Source organism: Gracilinanus agilis, chromosome 6 (genome assembly GCF_016433145.1).
Source record: "Gracilinanus agilis isolate LMUSP501 chromosome 6, AgileGrace, whole genome shotgun sequence".
Taxonomy (NCBI): Eukaryota; Metazoa; Chordata; class Mammalia; order Didelphimorphia; family Didelphidae; genus Gracilinanus; species Gracilinanus agilis.
Genome location: NC_058135.1, coordinates 256,692,702 through 256,715,496, shown reverse-complemented (window position 1 = coordinate 256,715,496; position 22,795 = coordinate 256,692,702). Strand labels below are relative to the sequence as shown.

General features: G+C 41.1%; 2 protein-coding genes across 2 annotated transcripts in view; both read right to left on the bottom strand.

Moving 5' to 3' along the window:
* Nucleotides 1-6,062, bottom strand: part of DEPDC7 (DEP domain containing 7) — a 30,889-nt gene extending 24,827 nt beyond the window's left edge. The window contains exon 1 of the mRNA XM_044680982.1: nt 5,966-6,062. Coding sequence (XP_044536917.1) covers nt 5,966-6,047 — 82 coding nt within the window. The 5' untranslated portion in view covers nt 6,048-6,062. The remainder of the gene's footprint in view (nt 1-5,965) is intronic.
* Nucleotides 6,063-17,145: 11,083 nt separating this feature from the next.
* The window catches only part of QSER1 (glutamine and serine rich 1), a 51,293-nt gene continuing 45,643 nt past the window's right edge, over nt 17,146-22,795 (bottom strand). The window contains exons 10-12 of the mRNA XM_044680715.1: nt 20,654-20,803; nt 19,055-19,150; nt 17,146-18,270 (exon numbers count right to left, since the gene is read on the bottom strand). Of these exons, the coding sequence (XP_044536650.1) occupies nt 18,130-18,270; nt 19,055-19,150; nt 20,654-20,803 (387 nt within the window). The 3' untranslated portion in view covers nt 17,146-18,129. The remainder of the gene's footprint in view (nt 18,271-19,054; nt 19,151-20,653; nt 20,804-22,795) is intronic.

The window sequence follows — 22,795 nt, the reverse complement described above, 5'->3', positions numbered from 1 at the left end:
TGTGATTTTTGTTTGTTAGACTGTTGATATGGTCAATTATGTGGATGGTTTTCCTAATGTTGAACCATCCTTGCATTCCTGGTATAAATCCCACCTGATCATGGTGGATGACCTTCTTAATTACTTGCTGGAGTCTAGAAAATTATTCTTAAATGTTTTAAAAATGCTTACATGTTATAATTGTATTCAAATGATATGTTTATGGAAACATTGTATTTGAACCCCACACTTTCCCAGAAAAATCTATTAAAACCCTTGTCATTAGCTTTAGGCTAGATAGATAGGGCATTAGATAAGATTTATTATTTTGGGAAGGGTAGTTAGTGGGATAGAAACACATAAGTTAAGATAAGCACAGAGTAGAGATCACCTACGAAGAAGATCATCTGGAAATTTACAGGTTGAAATTTCCAAAAACAAAACGGCATTTATGTTATATTCAAGCTCTGAGGGTTGGTTTGTCTCACCTTGATTGACAGGGGAAGACAGTTGGAGACCTTGAAGGTTCGCAGAGGCTTTTAGGAGAGGGGAAAGTCGGTTGGCCTGAGGATATAAATAGCCCTCCCAGCCATCTGGGGGAGGTCTTGGGGCTTGGACCTGAGCTTGGACCTTTGATCTTTGAACATTGCTCTGAATCTCCCTAGATATTTAGGCATTTGATCATCATTAGCTATTTAGGTATCTTGGCCCCAGAGGAGGGAGGGAGAAGAAAAGGGAGGTGAAGGGTAGATACTTCCTAAAGGCTGTGCAGGCTGACATCACAAACTGAGAACAGGGAAGCTGAGAGAAATCACAATATCTGTACTAACTGAGCAGTTTGCCCTCCCTGGTTTGGCAGTGGCCAAGCTGAACCAGAAGAGGGTGAAACCACTAGCTCCAGCTTACTGAAACAACAGCCTACAATCCTGAGGGATTATTGATCATAGTTATTAGTGACAGGGTCTCCTATCCCCAATCCGTTCCTGGTTATTCCTTTCCCTATTTAATATCTATAGATAAAATTTTATTTGTAAGTACCTGCCTGAGTGGTCATTATATCACAACCCTTGGGGAGGGAGCAATGCAGTCAGATGAAAACGTTATCCAAGGCTAATAGAGCCCAATATTAATAATCAATTCCAACCCCAGGTGGGACCTGAAAGGGTTACCCATTCACTTGACCATTAAGGGTCCTGACTGGGCACTATTATAAAGAATAGGGCAATTATAACATCCAGCTGGGTGATAGGGCTTGGTGTTTCCCCTGCACTAGCTATCTAGGGGAAATAGAGAGTCACAGATTCCCAACCAATATACCCTAGGAGCATAGCAGTATTCAGAAGAGTCTCTAATACTTATTTTATAATAGTATCAATACATTATTAATTACTATTACTAATATTATAGATAATAGATTAAAATATAGTCTATTTTATTTGTTATATGATATGATATATATTAAATATATAATGAAGATAAATATAAATATATAACTATAAATATTTATTATTTCTAACTATATATAATCATATTTGCATTTTATTTTAACTATATATTTATGTTCTATAATATATAATTGTAAATTTTTGTCAATATACATAAGCTATATTAAATATATATACTATATAAATAATAAAATATATATCAATACCCCTCCAGAGTGGGGCTTCTTCCACCCACAGGCCAGGCACAGGGAGAGTCCTGGGGGCAGTGCCACCTGTAAGGCCTGGCTCATACCTATTTGAACATAACTTTTAGGTTCCCAAAACTGGGGGCCTCGACAATGAACATGATCTTTTTTAATGAGCGTACAGGACATTGAAAACAACAACTCTGCTTCATAAACATGATAAAAAACAGGGCTTGAAGCTAGCTAAAACGACATCCTTCCTTCCCACTGACCCTTTCCTGGGGCTCAGAGCTAGAAGAAATATTGGGAACACTCTAGCACAACCTCCAGATAAAGAAACTGAGGCTCAGGCCCACATCAGAGAGGGAAGCAGGAACAGGGCTGGCCTTGGCACTAGCATCTTCCAACTCCCACTCCAAAAAGCATCTGATCAAGTAAAACCCTGGTAGGGGTCTTGGCACAGGCCAGAGAAACACATCAGGAGAGCAGACTGGTCTGACTCAAATCCATCCTGAAAGCTTCCTTTTCTACAAGCCACAAAGCCCACATAAACACTCTGCTGTGAAAAACAGGGTTGCCGCAGGAAAGGGACTGTGTGTGTGGCAGCGCAGACAAAGCTGGCCATGTCGGGGAGTCCCTGGACCCAGCAGAGGCTCCTCCGTGCCACCACCGACCCAGGAGGGCGCAGGTGGGGGGTGTTGGTGGCCAGGCCTGGGATCCCAGAGAGAACAAAAGCTTTGAAAGAGAGACTCCTGGGTGGCGACAAGGGTTGCCATTTCAACGTGTCTCCTTGACACCGAAATGACACCAAAGGCAAGCACCCATCCTCACCTTACTCAGGGAAGGGAATGGAAGAGCATATGGGAAGCCTTCTGGGCTCCCAAGAAAAATGAGACTCTGCAAATTCAAGGAATTACATTACTTCATTCATCAGGTAACCTGCCACCTTCTCAGAGGCTGCCTCCAGGGAGAGATACATTGAATATCTGCATTTTTATAGGCCCTTTAAGCCCACCCCAGAGCAGAAATCCACCCAGGTCTGCAATCAGAAGAATCAGAATTTGAAAATATCACTAGCAAAGGAAACTAGAGATGTTCAGATATATAAAGTATAACATGCTTTTTATATATTTTATATCATATTATATTATATGTTATAATGTATAGGGCACATTATATACATAATATCTATTTTAACATTGATTAAACATTATATAAATAATAACAATAAAATGTATTTTATATATTAAAGCATAAATATAATGACAAATTCCATTTACAATTTCTTATCCCCTTCAAAAATGAGAAGTTCATATGTTTTGCATGATAATACAGGTATAACCCAGACTGAAATGCTTGTCAGTTCTGGGAATGGGGAGGGAGATAATTTGGATCATATAACTTCAGAAAACTTATGTTTTTTATGTTTATTAAAATAAAAAATAGATTAAAATAAAATAAAAATGAATTCATTTTAAAAATGAGAGATGGGGGCAGCTGGGTAGCTCAGTGGATTGAGAGTCAGGCCTAGAGACAGGAGGTCCTAGGTTCAAATCCGGCCTCATACACTTCCCAGCTGTGTGACCCTGGGCAAGTCACTTGACCCCCATTGCCCACCCTTGCCATTCTTCCACCTAGGAGCCAATACACAGAAGTTAAGGGTTTAAAAAATTAAAAAAATAAAAAAAAATGAGAGATGCTTTATTGAAGAAAAAACAAGCTTTTCTTTAGCACAACTAGTCAAATTATCTACAAGAAATCAAGGCCTCTAGAGGGACTACTAGGTTTTTTCCCCCTTTCTAAAGGCAAAGAGAGGCTTGCTCAGTGACTCAATGGCAAGAGGCCAAGAACTGTGGGCTCCCATCACGAGGCTCATGTCACACATGGGATGTTTTGCTGCATACCTAAGAGTGGACACACGCGTTAGGGGCCAGTGGCTGGCACAGAAGGCAGACAGGGCACAAGCCAGGCATGAGAAAGCACCTCAGCCTGGCTGCAGGGGCGAGTCTGCTCCTGGAAGGCCCAGACCTTCAGGCACTTCTAAGAAGCCTAAAAGTACCTTCCTCCCATTTTCCCTCACCTTCCATCCCCAAACCCAGGGATTTCACACAGCAAATATCTGCCATTTACCTAACCAGGCAGGATTTGCTAGCAAGCCTTCCTCCCGATCCTATGGAGGGGGATGAGCATGAAGATTTCTTACAATGTCCCAAACACCACCTTAGAGAGTGAGGAAGAAGATGCAAAAGTGCTTCAGAAAATACATTCCTTCCTTTACAGTGGCTAAATCCCCTTAAAAAGCTATTCAGGGAACAGTCCTTATTAAAGATATTTCTCAGAAAATTAAGAATCACTAAGTCTATTTCTAAGGGCATCATTCTCAGGGCCAAATGCCAGACTAGAGGTGGACCTGGAGGGCCATAACTTCCACAGAAGGCATAAACCTCTTGAAAACCCAGTCTTTCTTCATTTTTTATTTTTAAATATACATTTTATTATTTAAAATTTAAAATTTTAATTAAATAATTTATATATTATATTACATACATGTACTCCATGTACAATGAATGATTATCTTATTGAGCATGTTAGTTAAAAAAAGGTTTAAGAGTGCTTGGGAATTCCTTAAGTTTTGTGCAATAAACTATTTTTGGTCAAGGGTTTCTTATTTATTATTGGGGATACATTATAATATTTAAGTACAATTTGTCTCTTATTGAGATGTGTGTTTTTACCCACTCAAAAAAATGTTAAACCTCCATGGAAATTCATTGATTTCAATAAATTTTGCTGTCATCCTATAGTTTTTCAAAATGTTTTTCAGTCTAATTTTTAGACTAATTTAAGTACAAATATAAAATATTGTATATAATATATGAATAAATTAATAAAAATTTAAATTATTAAATAAACCCTTATCTTTCGTTTTAGAATCACTATGTATTGGTTAGGACTAGGCAATGGGGGGTTCAGTGACTTGCCCAGGGTCACACAGCTAGGAAAGGTCTGAAGTCCCATTTGAACCCAAGGTCTCTAGGCCTGGCTTTATCCACTGGGCCACGTAGCTGCCCCTTGAAATCCTGGTCTTCATGAGCACTTTGCCCATGACAGCCTTTTTCGGGGATGGGGACCCAGCTGGGGATAGAAAAGAGAGTCACCAGTCAAAGGGAAGATGGGGACTTTATTTCTTTACTACTTGGAAATATTATCACATTTCTGAAAGGGAGGCAGCTGAATCTCAACTTTTCGCTGCTGAAGAGAATGAGGACGTTATTCTGGCTAGAACTAAAGGAGAAGAAAGTTCATTCGAAAACTTTCCCCCTACCCCCAACTCCCCCAAATGAGGAAACACACTTGAAGTCACTTGACGAGGGCAAACAGCAGGCCACCACCAGGATCTTGGATTTGTCCCACTCTAGTCAGGCAAGCACGGAGCAAGCATCCGTGGCCCGTGCCTCCCTGCCTGCCCTCCCGGGACAGGCCTTCCAGGTCTATTAGCGCGCTCCTGGGTGCAAAGAGCCCGGAGGCCCGTAGAGCCGTCTGCAAAGCGCGGCTTAAACCACGAGACTTTTGGACTTCGTTTTCCTCATCGATCCATCGCCTCCGGGGCCAGAAAGTCTAAGGCCCGACAGCCCGAGGGGTAGACAGCGGAACCACCCCGGACATGAAGCGCTTCGCACCGCAGGGGGTCCTGACCCAAGCCCGCTATTGTCCCCGGCTGCTAAATTGAACCCCCGCCCCCCACTAAGGGGGAGAATTCACCCCTGGAGTCTGGAAGACTGCCCGGCTGAGCACCACCCCGCCCCTTACCCCCTGCCCCACCCCCCCAGTGTCCTGGGCCTGGGGAGGGGGCTTCCGCTGGGCCGGGCGCCCAGGCAGACAGCACGGGGGAGGGGAGAGAGGAAGGGTTCCACGGCCCCTCCGCCCGGCCCGGGGCTCTTCAGCGGGATGCGACGCCCAGTTTGTCCGGCCCGAGCCGGGAGAGGGGGAGGGGGGTAAAAACCGCGAGCCCAGCGCGGGGGAGGCGGCGGCGGGAGCTCTGGGGAAGGGGTTGAAGAAGAGCGAGAGCCCGGAGCGGGTACTAGGGGAGAGTACCGGGAGCCCAGCGCGCCGAAGGGAAGAGCGCCAGGCGGCATCGGCTGCGTGGGCCCCGGCGGGGACCCCCCGCGACGCGGCTGCCAGAGCCCGGCCAGCGCGCGCTGGCTGGCGGCTGCAGGCGCCTTAGGGCCAGGAGGAGTGAGCAGAGTAAGTTACTTCCCGGCGGTAGTTTGCTGTCTCCGTCCTCCCCCGCTCGCTCCCTCCCTTTCTCCCCCTCGCTCTTTTGCTCTCGTCGGGTTGGCCCGTCTCCTCACTCACCCGGAGGCTTCTGCTCGGGGCTGTAGAGCTCCGAAATATGCAGCGACGCCGCCTTCTCTCGCACGCTGGACATATCTGCCATCGGCCGCCGCGGCTCCCCCGACGGCAATAAGAGCCCGGCCACTGCTGCCCTGCAGCCGGCTCCCTCGGGAGGGGGCGGAGCTCCCGCAGGCCTGGCCCTGCCCCGCCCCTCGCGCCCGCCCGTGCTGCCCCCGTGCGCCAGGAGGAGGCGCGGCACGAGGCCGCTGCCCACCCCCGCGAGCGTGGGAGGCCAGGTCAGCTCCACCCTTCGGACACCTGCGGGAGCTGCTAGGGCTCGACTCTGTTGGGATTCTCCTAGACTCCATTCGGGGTTTTCTTGCCAGACCCTGGAGGGTTTGTCATTTCCTTCTCCAGCTCATTTCACAAATAAGGAAACTAAGGCAGAGTTAAGTGACTTGCCAACGGTTACCCAGTTCGTAGGCTTATTATTTTTTCTCATTTTACAGATGAGGTTAAGGCAAACGGTCACAGCTGGTAAGTGTAGCAAAGTTCTATCGACTGCCTTCAGTTTCCTCGTCTGTAAAACAAGTGGAAGGAGATCTAACTTGTTCATCACTGCTCCCGCAGTCCGCCTAAACCTAGTGTTCCCCTCCCCCCAACAGGCTACGGCTCTGCAGGGTCCGCCCTAGCCTACAACCCAGTGGGGTTCTAGGAGACAAGGGCTCGGGGTCTTTGAGATTGCTTTGGAGGAGGGCACGGCGTCTACCCCCACGGCGGCTGGTAGTGCAGCAGGGCACGGGGTCACTAGGCGCAGTTCCGAGAAGCAAGCGAGCTGAGGAAAGGCCTTCGCCCGACCCCTCCCCCACCCCTGTTCTACCCGTCCTTCCAGCCCGGAGGCAAGGACCACCTCCATGAAGGCTGCTCCAGACCCTAGGGATGACCCCCCATGAACTCCGGAGCGGGGATTTGGGCAAGATTATGCGGCACACGGACTCTGGCTTTCTTTTCCAGTAAGAGTAAACCTTATCCTTTCCATCAGACTGCTTGCATTCCTCAGAGCTCCCGTCACAAGAATGGGCCCACAGGTGCCAGAGTTCTGGAATCCTCGTGTCCATAATGCCCAGGGTGCTGTCTCCCAGAGGCTTCCCCTTCCTTCAAATCTCAAAGTCGGAGGTGGCAGCGAAGGGCATCAGGGTTCTGAGAGCCAAGCCCAGAGACAGGAGGTCCTGGGTTCAAATAACTTCAGCCGCGTCCTAGCTGTGACCCGGGGCAAGTCACTTAACCCCCACGGCTTGGAACCGATACTTAGTATCCATCCTAAGAGGGAGGGTGAAAAAAAAACAAACAACCCTCCCCCCATCCTCTCCAGCGGTCCTGGTGGGTCGGGGTGTCTGACCTCCTCCCCCAATGCAGACTGCTTCCCCGGGGGTCCCCGGGACGTGGCACTTCACCCAGGGCTGAATGGAATGGTTTCCGTTTTCTCATCTGTAACCCATTTGCCCGCCTGATCTCTGCGAGGGTACGTTAGGGTGCGACGAACACTTGGAAACACGCTCCGGAAACGGATGGCTCGCCTGAGCATGAAATAGACTTCAGGGATGTTTCCATCCTTCCTTTTTTTGATTCTTTGTCGCTGTCTCCCTCCTCATCCAGCGTTCTCCTCCCACAAAATTCAAAAACAGCCTTTCTTGTCACCAGCCAAGCAAAACAAACAGCCCCGAGGGCTGCAGCCAGAGACCAACCAACCAAGCCCCCAACCCATCCGGGTCCTTCTTCACCTGGTTTCTATCCCGACTCGGTCAAGAGTTGGCGATGTCATCATCTGTCCTTTGCCGTCGTTGTGACTGGATTCGTCCAAGTAAGGAAGCCTTTCCTGGTTCTGCTTCCTGGAGATCCGGTCATAGAATTCCTCCCGGGTCCTTTCCTTACTGCTCGGGAATATGTCATTCTGTTCGGATGCCCTATTTGTTGCAAGAGGCATATCCTGTCTTCTCATTCGTTTCCGATGGGACGTCTTTTGTCAGGGAGCTGTGGTGGAACTCACCTGATGGATGACTGGGTGGGAAATTTCCGTCTTTCTCATCAGTCTCCGATAGTTTCAATGATCCTGAGCCATGCTGAGCTCCCCCCTCCTTCCCACTTTTTCTCCTTCTTACCCTTGAGGTTTTTGATCTTTTGTTCCTCCAGATGAATTTGGTTACCAATTTTCTAGTTCTAAAAAGTAACCTCTTGGTAGTATTGTTATGGCACTGAATAAATTTAGGAATATTATTTTTATGTTGACATAAGCAGTATGTAGATTCTGCAATTATTGGGGCCCTATGAATTTCTGGAGAGAATACTTTGTTGTTGTATTCCTATAATTCCTGGTATGTCTTAGGAGGTAAATTCCCAAGTATCTTGCACATTCTGTAGTGGCTTTTTAAATTTTTATTTTTAAAAACCCTTACCTTCTGTCTTAGATTCCATTGGTTCCAAGGCAATAAGGACTAAGGCAATTGGGGGTGATACATCCAGTCATAAGTATATAAAGGCAGATTTGAACTCAGGACCTCCTATCCCCAGCCTTGGTTCTCTATCCACTGACTTGCCCCTCTGTAGTTATTTTGAATTTAATTTTTGTTTTTTCGTTCTCTGGCTGGCATTAGTTGGTGAACTGCAGAGAATGATGATGATTTGTGTGGAATTATTTCCTGCCACTTTGCTGAAGTCTTTTAAAATTATTCTTTCATCCAGTCTCTGGGTTTCTTTAAGTAGATCAACATGTCATAGGCAGACAGCAAATAATTCTGTTTCCTCTTTGCCTATCCTTATTCTCTCTCTCCACTTCCTGCTAATAAGACATTTCCAGAACTCAAATAGTAATGGTGACGACATACACCTTTGCTTTTACCCCTGATTTTACTGGAAAAGTCTCCAGCCTTTCTCTTTTACATCTAATACTTATCCTTGGATTTAGATTACATCAAGGAAAGATCAATTTATGGTTATGCTTTTTGACATCTTTAACAGAAATAGGTATTTAGTCAAGAGCCTTTTCAGCATTTATTGGTATAATATTTTTCCCTAGATAAGCCTCAAAAGGATTCCTGCTCACTTTTCTTACTTAAGTGTTTAGTACAATGGCCTAGAAATAGAAGGCAACAATAAATGCTTGGCAAATGAATGCATGAATGTTATGAATCAAATATTGAAGAGAGGGCCAGAGAGACTGTCTTTACTGTCCCTGTTCTAGATGGATTTTAAATATCATGAAATATTTGATATTTCCTTTAATATAATCTTCAAGAAAATTATTTGGAAATAATGAATGTAAATCACTTAGCTAAACTAGAACTGGAACTAAATTTCTTCCTGTATCCATAAAAAAAACAATTGCTTTAAAGGCATTTATGAATTTTTTCCATGAATTTCATTTTATGAACTTTAAAAAACAAAAATGAGACATGTTAAAAGTTCTAATATGGTTTCCATTTAAATTCAAATCCTTAAACATAATGTGAGAGCGAAAGTAGTTTAAGGTTTTGCCCATAGCTTAATTTCAAATTCAAAAATTACATAAAAGTTTTCTTGTTAGTTGGTGGTAGGGGGATGGGGAGAAGGGTTGGTTGACAAGGAAAGAAGGCTTCATTGCTGTGAAAGAATTAGGGCAAATCCTGTTTACTGTAAATATTTCATAAAAATATTCCAGTTATTCACATTCATCCCCCTTTGTCCTTTATATGTCATAAAGCAACAATAACCCTTTTCATGGGGTAAAGAAATACATTAAGGGGCTGTTTTATTTTCCAATGTAACTAGTTCAGTTAAAATATATAGTTCCAACATTTAATTAATGAAAATCTACAAATATTAAAGTCACAGAGAGGCAATGAGGTATAGTGGAAAAAGGCATAAGGCCTGAGTTCAAATCTCAGCTCTATCACTTATTGCCTATGTGACTTTGAACAGGATAACTTCTCTAGACCTGTTTCCTCATCTGTAAAATTAGAGGTTAGACTAGATGACTTACAAGGTTACTTCCAGCTCTAAATCTATAATTCTAGGATGATACTCATGGTTAAAAGTGATAAACAGGTTCATTGTTGCCCTAATTTAATTCAGATCCTGGGAATTCTGGTCTAAATTAATTAAGCAGTCATTTCCTCTTTCAAAAACAGAGCATTTAATCTTTGCAAGAATTAGTTAACCACCAGACCAAAGTGGCCTCTGAGATTCAGAGTGAAAATTAGTTTTAGTACCTGCCCTCAAATAATTTAAAATCTAGTAAGTTCAAAAAGATGCTTCCTGGAAAGGCTGAGATGACTGACAATGAATATTTTCCCTTCCTGGGAATGGAGTCAATTTTCTTCCAATGGAAGAAATTTAAAATGAAATTTTCCCAAATTATTTTACAATCAGGAATAAATCACAGTCAAAATTTTGTGTTTCATTTTATCATTGTATGATTTCAGGCAACCCTCTAATGTTGTTTTTAGTTACTTTGGACATGGCATGTCTTTTGAAAATTCAAGATTTTCAAAAAATATAACATGGTCTAGTTGCAAATAATTAGGAACACCTGTCACACTGACTGCTTTTAAACCAAAATCTAAAATAGTCTTCCCTATTCTCCAAAATTAATTATGTTCCCATTTAACACTTTCATTTCCTGCAATTAATGGAATCCAATTTTAGATTAAATGAAATTCAACAGAGCCACTATAGGTTCTGTTGAATTTTCAGCCTAACTCAAATCACTTCCAGACTAAGTTCATGCCATGAGCTTGCTAGAGTCTCACGCTTGGTCTCTCTCTTCCTGCCTCTCTATCTTTCCTCCCTCACCCTCTCCTCCTTCTTTCATCTCTATTTACTTTCCATCAAACAGGTCTCATGAGTCTGAGTTCTTCAGGTCCATTGTTTTTTAGTTACAGTCACATTCTATTAACTTAATAGGTGATAATTTATTCTGGTTAGCTGCTTGGTTTCCAGATTTTTTGCTATCATAAAAAGTACTGCCATCTCTCTCTCTCCCTCCCTCCCTCTCTCCCATGCACTGTTGAGGATCTCAGCTGGTACTCTCCTTTTTTTCTTTCTCACTATCATCTGATACCTGTTGATAGTCATCAGCACCTTTTATCTTTTCAATCTTCTTTTTTTAGTGTAAAGCCCTTTTCATTAAATTTGCAAAACTTCAAATGAATACATATGTATAATATATATTTTGACCCTTACCTCTTGTCTTAGTGTCAGTTCTAAGACAGAAGATCAGCAAGGGCTAGGCAATTGGGGTTCAGTGACTTGTCCACAGCTAGGAAGTGTCGGAGGTCACATTTAAACCCAGATTCTCCAGATTCCAAGCCTGGTGCTACCTCGCTGCCCCCAGGCAAATACATTCTTACCTGTGTAGGCTGAATCTGGGGAGTCACATTCAAGCAAGGCTATCATTTTACATTTCTATACATCCTCCATTTAACTGCCAAAACAATTTTCCTGTAGTATAGTCTGACCAGGACACTCCCCCCCCCCCCCCCACTCTAGGGGCTTCCAATTACCTCCAGGATAAATAGAAAATCCTTCTTGTCCTTCCTTCTGGGCATTCTATCCAGATCAGCCTCACAGACCAACCTTGGGGTTCATCCTACACATTTTCCACTGCCTGGACTCCTCTGCCTTCCCTCTGTCCAAGAAGCCTTTCTATTCCCCATTAGAACGTGGGCTCCTGTTTTCTACTTCTCATATTCCCAACGTAGTCCCCATTACAAACCCTTAATGGGCGCCTATTGAACAAGAAGTTCCCTTGAAGGCTTGAGAGTTATAAGCTGAGCAGGCAACTCCATGAGGCTTCTGTTGGCTCCGGACATTCTTGGGAGCCCCTTTTGGCATTCTCAGTTCATGGGGAGCCACAGATGGTTTGTTCACGACCAGAACGGACACAAGTTAGGATTGTATTTCCAGGGCTTTATGGCTGGTGCTTTCATGTTATCTTCTCTGATAGTGAACTGTTTGCCAAGCTTAAGATAATGCTAATGCACTTTGCAATCATCCAGGCTGTGAAAATTCCTGACTTCCTGACTCAGGATTGTCAAATAAACATTTTATTCTTAAAACTCAATGGAAGACTGGGGAGGAGAGGGCCCCCTGGGGATTAGTCCAGGAGTTTTAAAACACTGGAAAAACTCCATGAAAACAAAGTTAATGAAGACATTTGAGCCGCCAAGCCTGTTCCTATTGGGTTGGCCCAATGAAATCTTTGGACTAGTACTCTAAGGCAGGGACAAGCCCAGTAAAGGACACAGACAACTTTCACTGACAATGGAACAGAAGTCACTAAGGAATACATCAGAAAAGTCAGCCTAAATTCCAGCCTGATTGGTTTCCCTTTGCAGGGTGTTTGCTCCATAGGGAAAGCCACTAGAGGTGTGTCGCCCATCCTCCCAAGCCCACTCATCTCTTCATTCCTAGCCATCCCTCAAGACTCGGCCCAGACTTTCCAGAAAGTGTCTTGCATCCCTCACGTTTGCGTTATGATCCCCTCCTGGCTTCTCTTCTACACAGCACAGCATGAAGCTTTGGGCCACCTATTTGTTTATTCTGCTTCACTGGATGTAGAACCTTTCCCAGACTCTGAATTTCCTGAGAAGAGGGCTCCCGTCCTTCCTTCTCTTGGATCCACCAGAGACAGCAATGACTGGACTCCTCCAATGATCCATTTTAGAATTTGGAGTCTCTGAGAGGCCCTTTTGAAAGCACTCCTACAACCCCTGTTTTACAGAAAGGTTGTGATTTACACCCATGTCCCCAGGATGCCTGCCTCCCCGCCTGCTGATGTGAGTCTTTCCTAGGACGATGTGAGTCTTTAGGAAACAACTAGATGCCCAGGAAGCACTTTATAGGAGGACACAGCACAGGTGAATAGGATGAATTCTAACTGGAGGAAAGGGAGGAAACGTATTGGGAAGGCAGAGCTTTTTTAATATCAAAGTACAAAAATAGAAACTGAGAGAAAAAAAGCATAAAGCTTGGGGAAGATTCTAAAAGCAAGCAAACCTCAGCATTAGCTTAGAGAATGCTGTGTGTGTATGTGTGTGTTGGGAGGCAGCAGATAGTAGAGGGTAGCATAACTCTCTTCAGTTACTTGAAGGACTAATCAAATAGAAGAGGATTTAAATATCTTCTCCTTGGCATCAGAAGGTAACACATTAGGAAATGAAGAGGTAAATTTAGGCTGGACACAAACTACAGAACTAGCCCAAAGTAAAAGGACATAGTTGGTCCCCCTTTCTTGAGAAGGGCCCCCCATCTTCAAGAAGAGCCTGATGATGACTTGTCAGGTGTGTTGCAGAGGGCATTATCATTCAGGTATAGGTTGTTGCATGAGATGCCTGCTGTTAGGTCCTTTTTAACTCAGAGGAGGGAATTGAAGATAAAAACTAAGAATTATTAGCCTGGGGGTCCTTGACAGAATCGCAAAACCACTAATCATAAGCATTAGTACAATGAACAGTGCCCTGAACTGACCAATTACAAAGTTACCACATTTTTTTCCTTATTATTTAATTTACCACAATATAATCATGTTTCCTTCATTCATGAAACATGAATCCCAAATTATCTGTACTTGGCATTGGAATCTTTTAAATTTACATTTGATCATGGATCTATCTCACACATTATGAAAATCATAACTTAAGCTAACCAGTTTCATCATCCTAACATTGCAAATCTATCACCTGGAAAATTCACAACTGATTTCTTACATTGATAAAGACTACTAGATCAAAATCTGAACTGGAATTCTGGTCCTGCTCCTTATAGCCTGGGTGAGTGTGGCAAAGGTCCTCAATTTCCTCACCCATAAAATGCCACCAAGTGCCAGCAGAGAATCCTTCAGGGGCCATCTAGCTCTGATGTTCAGTTAGAGCCAAACTATGGAATTTGCCTTTCCAGAAAAAGAGCCTTCCATGAGAACTGCAGGAAAAAAGAAACAACTAGATACTAACAAAGCAACTTAAAGAGAGCTGTCAGTAACCCCAGCTCCAAGGTGGCTTTCCCAGTCAAGAAATGAGAGCCAGCAATTTAAAAATCTCTTGGTGGGAGAGAACCTAAAACCACAGAATGTCTAATGGAACAAAATGAAGCAGATAAACTGTATTATACGCTTCTATGATCCACTTTAATCAAATGGCTATGGCTAATGGGAACAATGCTATTTTCCAAATGTATAAAATACCCTTCAAAATAGAAAAAGTATGTATTTGTCCAAATGGTGAAAATTTAAAATCAACAGCTCAACAGACCTATTATTCTTAACAATGGGATTATAATATCTTGTTACTTTGAAAAGTGAGGAGCCATCAAAAACAAAACTCAGTAGATTTAGTGCTAAATTTTTCATTTTTTAAAAGAAGTGATACAACGATTGCTCTAATTATGTCGTTTTAAATAAAAAGTACAGGGTTAGCAGGGTTCCACTATGCCTATGTAGTAATACTTGGGGTAGGAAGAATCCTTAGGATTTTGAAGTGAAATTTAACGTAAAACAACACTAGTTCAATGTTCTGATTTTTTCTCTTATAAAATTGTAACTATGTTATTGATAAAACTAAAGTCAAGACAATAAAAGTCCTAAATTGTGGCTCACTTTTCAATGCAATTTACAAGATGGCTGCTTGTAAAAGAATAATTCATTTAAAAGAAAAAACAAATACCCAGAACATTTTCAGTTTTATTGTTTAAAAATTGCTTTCATTTTAATGAATTAGTAACATTAAATGTGTATTATACAAAATTGTCCCTTCACATTTCCATACATAGTATCATGGACCACTTGAAACTCTGGACTCAAAATGCATAAGGTTCCTTAGTATCTGTAATTTCAGTTATTGTCACATAAATAAAAGGTGATATGCAAAAGCATGCATTCAACATAGATGCAACAAGGTGTACACTGTGCAATAATGTACATCTTGGTGCATTGTTTTTTGTGCCACTGACACAGGTGGAAGCAATTATCCTGGGATTTTTTTTTTTACATTCTATTGGACAAATCACCTCTCTGGCAAGCTTTTCTGCTACAAGAAGCAGAAACAGCTTTTAAAACATACAGATGCAATAAATGTTCTAGAACGAAAACACCCAAAGCAGCTTTCAGATACATTATCAACCACTTAAAAACCCTGCTGCTCCATTGACTTTGAAGCCATCAAAGTTACAGCTCAAAATGGAGCAGCTTTTTTCAGGAAAAAAAATTTTTTTTGCATGTTTCAAGATCTCAGTATTTTCTCTGAAGAATAGAAGGCTTTTCATGCTGAGGAAAACTGAGTCTTAGAAAATTAATGTATTGTCCCTTTTTGATTTTAGGGGTTTAAAAGAGAATTCACAAGTTTATGAAAAATATTTTGACTTCTTCTTCCCAGGACTACTCTATTTGATCTTGCAATGAAAAGAAAATAATGAGTAACTGTTATTGTCACCCTCCTATGATGAATAGTAAACCATTAAAAATTTATGACTTCACTGCAGGATCAAGAAAAAGGAGATTGGGTTAAGATGAGGGGAAAGTAAGGGAGAGAAGAGGGGAAGAAACACCACCTCTTCTCCCACCAGAGAGCTGAAACAGAAAACAAAACAAAACCACAGAAATTATTATTTTTTGTGCAGTCTCTTTCCTTCCAGACCTGTATAGACAGGAAAATCTCCTTTCTTAAAATGTTGTGATGGCAACATGCACATTCCCTCTTTAATTCAAACTATCATCATAAGCCTTGCCATCAGCATCCTTTCAGAAAAGTTAGGAATTGGTACTCAATAACATTTGTCTTGAGTTAGCAAGGGAGAGTTCATAGAGAAGCAATACTTAGGGTTCCTTTTCCTAGGACATGAGAGGAAGAACTTTTTGTTGTTGTCGTCGTTGCGAAGTCTGAGATGTTGCGACTAGAATTCTCAGGGCCTCCGCAGGCAGCATATTGCAGAAAGAGAGAACTGACCTCTAATCTTGTTTTGCTGCATGCCCTGGGAAACAGTACACCTGTTTTATTCAAGTGACTTAAGCCGAAAGCACATGGCTGAAAGTGAAATGGATGTCATCATCTTCGTTGGAAGCATAAGATTAATTTCAACTTAGACAAAGTTAAGTCTGATTGGTCACTTTTCAAGGGCATAGCATGAAGAAATTTTTACCTCTCTTTTGAGTTGAATGTTGCCTAAATGCAGAAATAAAAGGTTTGACTAGAAATGCTAAAAGAGGTTAATCAGGATGCATAATGGAATATTACAAATAGATTTTAACTTTTTTAGCATCTCAATATAATTTTCTACTTTGAATTTTATAAGTGAGAGAAACCAGTTCTGTCCAGAGTCAATACTACAAGGGAAATATGGCTGCTATCTACATACGAATTATGTTCCTCTCCATTTAGCATAAATTAGTTTCATGATGCTCCTGCCTCTGATATTCTATTCTGTACCTCTCAAATAGGAGACCAGGTGAACTAAGTCCAATAAGCAATTACACAATGTACTATTTTCATGGTAATAAACTATCTAAGCAGGTTTTAAGAAATTTCCAGAAACAGAACCTTTGCCTTGCCATGTTTTTATCTTGTGTCCAATTGTGTATAAGCATTTAAGTATTATTGCTTTAAACATAACAAGGATTCAAGGCTAAATAAATACTGATTTTCCCCCCAGTGCTACAGGTGTTTTGACAGAAATCAAATTGCTTATCATCTTCAACTTTCAGCCACATTTACTGAGGTTTTAAGTTATTATATGTTAGCCTGTTAACTCAAAATCAAGACACTAGCAATGGCTATACAACCATGTCCTTTTTGGGCACTGAGCAGTAAGACTGCTTTCTTGGCAGGAGTTAAGGCACTAAATGGTGGTAAAATAAACAAAAGCATGGTAGTCGACCATTTCTATAAAATCTTAAAAAAACGAGATAGTTGAGTGACTCTAGTAAATCTCTCCCAAACAAATAAGGCATCCGGTTGGCAAACAAAAATAAACAATAAAATTATGTTGAACCTAATACATTCACTGTCTGAGCAGAACTATTTGAAATGTCAGCTATTAAAACTAAAGAAAGCTACAAAAAAGCATGTTATAAAGGTTGGAAAGGCACCAAAAGAACTCCACCACTTCCAGTTCTAAGAATGATGTAAGCTGTGTTCAACACTGCATCTAATAATCAAGTCATTTACCAATTTGTTAACCAGAAAGTAAGCCATAGTTGAGCTTTTGTATTAATAAATCAGTTAATCAAGTGCTAGTTTAGTAAGAAATTTATTTTCCTATGTCTGCAGTGTCCAACACAACTACATTTATGATGCAAAACTAGTCTAGTATTGAATGCATGTTCTGGTTAACACTGAAGCAAGTCTGTATAAACACAGTTATCTCAAGATAGAGTGTACAATAGGAAGTCAACATAGAAAGGAATAAGGTTTACTGGAAACAATGCGAAGTGTATTACAAAGATATATGAAACAATTGTAACCACAATATTTTCTCTGTGAAAAATACAACTATTAGTGAGATAAAATGTACAATTGAATTTTTTCCAAAGAAAAACAAGAATATAAAAGAAAATACTTTTCTTCAAAACAGGGAAAATAGTATAGTTCATTGTTTTTCATTACAATATAATTTGACACAAAAAAGCAGTCAAAGGATTGCACCAATTCCACATCCAGTTTCCTGAACATGTCAAGAGTAAAAGGAGTCCATAAAGCAGAACATGGTTTCTGGATCTGATGATGGCAATATTCTCTCACAGAATGACACAACACACTTAGCTGTTTACAAAATGTACAATACTCTCATTTTGGTGGCCAGATGTAAATGCAAATATAAGCTTATTTCCACCCCTCGCTGTTGTTTAGCTAGAGGTAAGGAAAACTAAAGTATTTAAGTGTTCTCTGTAGCAATAAAGAATTATATTTAGTGCATGCTTTATTGTTTTTCAAAAAACATTCTGAAAATAACTGTTACCCAATAGTTTACCAAAATAGAAAAATCATTCATCAGGATAAAAATGTGTTTAGCATTTAGGTCCATTTACAAAGGACTAATTTCCTCAGCAGAAGCCAAGGTGCAAGTTTCCTAAATGAAGAAGATACGCATTGTCTGAAGAACCAGAAATTCTTTTTGAATTGTTTTTCTTCCCGCATGTAGAAAAATGGTACTTTGGAAAATTGTTATGAACATTTTTGCTGGACATAATTCAAAAGTTCTCCAAACTTTTCAAAAAGATCCTCCACCCAATTTACATTTTTCATACAGAGCTGTACAATTTCTTCCTGTCCTAAATCTTCATTTTTTTTTTGCACAGATGAAATCTGAAAGGGAAAGACTGTCACATTAATTTATACTCATGGCTTTATGATCTTCTTTGAATATTACAATATCTCCAAGGTTTATTCTTCAAATATTTGAAAATAAATTCAGCCCCCATTTCATACCTGCTATTATTAGTATACAAAGTCTTCAAACCACTGTTGGACTTGTACCAGACTTCAACACTCTTAGCAGGACGTGACAGAATCAGTTAAAGGTATTCTATGGTCACATTTAAAAGAATCCCATCTGGTGGAAGATAGTGCAACTTCCTCCTTAAGTGTGATTTTTTAGTAAGTTCAATGTACTCTACCTAAATACTTATAAAAGTTTTAATTCATATTCATTCCATGGCAATAAAACAATATTCATTACATCTCTCCTGAGCTCAGCTAGTTAAGTACTAAAAAGAAAGACTACTACCAGAGCTGTTACTATAGGCAATTTAAAAAGGCTCACTTGTGGGTAGAAAAAATGAAGTATCATTTGTCATGTAATTAATAGCACCTATAAAAGCCTGAAAATGGAACCAATCAGGATGCAATATGGCATAAAGCAATGGACCAAGTGGGGTTCAGGCTGAGTCGAAAAAGGGACAAAATCAGAGTACCTGTTAACCAAAGACAATTCCAAAGTAAATTCTTTTTGTCATTTTTGCCTCTCAAAAGCTTTTTTAGCCATATTTATACGAAAAGAAATCACTATTAGCTAATCTCAATTAAAGTAAATGATTTTTTGAAAAGTATAATAAATTTACAAGTGAAAAATAAATTAATAGACACTTACCTCCTCTTTACATGTCAGATAAATATGGTATTTGTAATGATGAAGAGAATGATATAAAGAATACAACTGTATTTTTTCTGGATCTACAGCAAATTCCTATAAAAAATTTTAATATGTATTTCACTGAACAAAGAAGTACTTGAGACAAGAATACTTTTACAAAAATTGTGAATCAAACTTTCACCTTCAATTTTGAAACTGACTTATTTAGGAGAGAAGTCACTCATAACCATTGCTGACTAAACAAAAGGCCAATAAGCACAATACCTCCTAGATTACAATGAGAATGAATACCAATCTTTCCCCTGGCAGCTAGCTAAAAAGGAGGAGGATATAAGCTCCCCAACGATATGAGAAGGGATTGTACTCAGGATCAGGTACAGAAGCCCAAGAGATCCTTTTATTTTTTTAAAGTAAAGTAAAGGAAGGGGGAAGGGGGAGAACAGAAGATGGGAAGTGAGAAATGAGAAGGGAGAGGCTTCACAATGGACAGCCTTGGTTTTCTTGGGAAGGCAGGAACATTCATCAAAAAGTAAAAGCTGGAGGTTCAAAACAGCCACTCTGGGGGACATGCAGCTCTTCTCCGTGTTCTAGAGCTTGGGAGCAGGTGCTCATGAGAAAGCAGACATGAAAAGGACACGAGCTAAGGATTGGGAGATCAAGAACACTGTTAAGAGAGGTGGATTTAAGTTTGGGAGACAGAAATTGTTGAGAGGCTGGCTTACTGGGTGAAGTCAGGAAAATGAATTGGAGAAGTTAATAAAAGTGGTAACCGAGTGTTTGATAAACCCTCCATTCTAATTACCTAATAAACACTGATGGGAGGGAGGACTGAATAGTAGTCTGGCTATGACTGGGCACAGACCAACACCTCACATTTTATGATAGCCCTCAAAAGAGGAGCTTAAAACCAGAAGCTAAGTTTGTACTACCTTTTGGGGAATGGCGACACAATTAGGCTACAGGAATGTACTGGGGTATTATTGCACTATGAGAAATAATGAAATGGATGGTTTCAAAGGTAACTAGGAAGACTTTTATGATAACTGGCACAGAGTGAAATGAATAGAACTAGGGAATCAATTTACATAATGACAATAATATTACCTAAAGAAAAACCATTCTGAAAGAACTTTGAACAATGTAATGACACGATTCTATAGGACTAAAGCTGAAACATATACCCTCCTCTCAGAGATGCTGGACTTAAAATGAAAAATTGGAGACATCTTTTGGATATGGCCAATGTGGGAATTTTTGATGAATATGTTATATTTTCTTTTTCTTTTAAAAAACTCTTCAGCAGAAAGGGGGTGGATGAGGTAAAATACTTGTTAAGAAAGTAAAACTAGGGCAAGATGGTCAAAGAAGGAGAAAAAGGCATTATATCAATGGTGTCAATTTGGCTTAGGGGAAGTGAGGCAGTGAAGGAGAGGAGATAAGACAAAAGAAAAGGGAACTTCTTAGAATTAAGAATCTAGGAACAAAGTGGTACTTTTGAGGAACAACCATGAACTAGGAGGAGTAGGAGGTGAGAAGCAGGTAACAAGATTGGGTAGAGTTAAGAAAAGAAAATATTTCAAATCAATTTACACTTACCTGTGTTGATTTAGTGGTTGATTTGGAAGTTCTAAGTGTCTTCTTGTTATAAGATTTGCCATTCATTTTGATTTTAGAAATAGATCCTCCACTTTTTGCTTTAGAGTCCCGAGTAATTACTGTTAATTCAGGAAAACTTTCCAAAGCATTCTTTAAAACAGAGAAACAAATGATATTTGAAGGGAAACAATTAGAACTTTTAAAAAAAGAACAGAGATGGAAGGCTAGCTTTACAATATATAGTTTTAAAAATGGCCTGGGAGAACCAAGTAAACTCCACTAGGACAGTGATGGGCAAACTGCGGCCCCCTGAAATGTTCTATCCGCCTGCAGGACATTATTCCCAATCTGACAAATACAATGAGTAGGATTCAATACAATGAAACTTCGAAAGAGTTGCCTTAGAAACAGACTGACAGAGGAGCATTTCCTTTTCTTTGGCCCCCTCTTTAAAGAGTTTGCCCATCACTGCACTAGGAAGAAAATAAAATAGGCTGCTTCAGGTACTTGGGAGTCCAATGTAGGCTTTTATGTTTAATGTTTGAGGTGAGATTCCAGCTAGTAATTTCTTATTTAGGTTCATTTGTAATTCCAGAAAGGAAGAAAAATGTCTCAGAAACAACGAGCAAGCATTTAAGGCTCTTACTTCCCTGTACCGGGCAGTGTGGTCCCATGGAAAGCACCCCAGAAGTGGTCAGAAAGCCCTCGTTCCCCCATCCAGGCCCCGTGGCTTTCCTCCTATGGGGCCTTGGCTAAGTGCACGCCTCACTTGTGACACGAGGGAGCTAGAGGAGACGCCGGCTCAGGGTCCTCGGCTCTGAAGATACCCTATTCCAGGGGTCGGCAACCTTTTGGGCCGTGATTTGGCCACATTTTTTAAAGTATAATTTCGTGAGAGCTGTACAGTGCTCACAGTGCAGCTCCTGTAACAGCGCCCGAAAAAAAATGGACTTTATGGCTCCTGCAGAAAGAGCCATACGTTGCCGGCCCCTGCCCTATTCCTTTGTATTTATAATGTATTAATTCATCATTCGTTCCTTGAATAGCTGTTCAATCAAAGGCCATTCACTGGTTCAGACCCAGAGATCTCTGCTCATCATTGAACTCATCAGTATTTTTAGTGTACGGACTAGAAATGAGTCCAAAAGGCCAGACTCTCACTATTAGGCTCAACCCTCCAAGAATTACTTACGGCCTCTCGGCTCCAGTCTCCCAGCCTGACTCCTGTGAGGGGGGCCCACATGTTCTGATGCAGAGAAGGGCCTGGCACTCCATAAACTAAGTCCTGCCTCATTCTAGAATAGGCCTCAAGCTGAGGAAAGCTGCTGGGTCCTTGATGCCCGCTTCGCTGCCCCCTCATGAAAGATGACCATCGGAGCCCTGCGGCTGAGCCACGCTGCTCACAGAGCCAATGCCCATCTCAGGCGTACGAGTGGAAGCAGAAGGCTATCCATGGCAGGGAACAGGGCAGAGATGCCTCCCTACTGTTAAGAGCTGATGGGTACATCAGTGTGACTAAAAGGACCTTAAGAAGCTCAAAACCACTGGGGTTGTGGCTCTCAAGAGTCCAATTAAATACACAAACAATTCCCAACTTGGTCTGATGGGCCTGTTGTTACTCACTACTCACGGCACCTTGAGAATTCCAGGACTCTCTCATCCAGATACATAAATTTTCCAAAAGCCAAGAACTGTGGCCCTGAAAACATGACATGCTTCACAAACAAGTATTTTCCCTTGAAAAATAAGAGGAGGGACCCCAAAGTTTCTGCTTTACCAAACAATAGGATTTTTTGCCTAAAATTAGCTAATACTACCTACTCCCTATTCATTTTTTGAAAAGCATGTTCTTCCTTTTATTAAGAAAGTACTGTACTGTTTTTCATTATTTATATACATTCCCTATCTTAGATAATTTCTGAACACAATTATTCTTTTCATCCAATATGTAAAAGAAATTTAAAGATTAAACTTTTTTTTTAAAGCCATTATTTCACCTTAGAATCAAACACTATATTAGTTCTGAGGCAGAAAAGCAGTAAGGGATAGGGGGTTAAGTGACTTGCCCAGGGTCTCACAGCTAGGAAGTGTCTAGGGCCACATTTGAATCCAGGACTTCCCCTCTTCAGGGGTGGCTCTCTA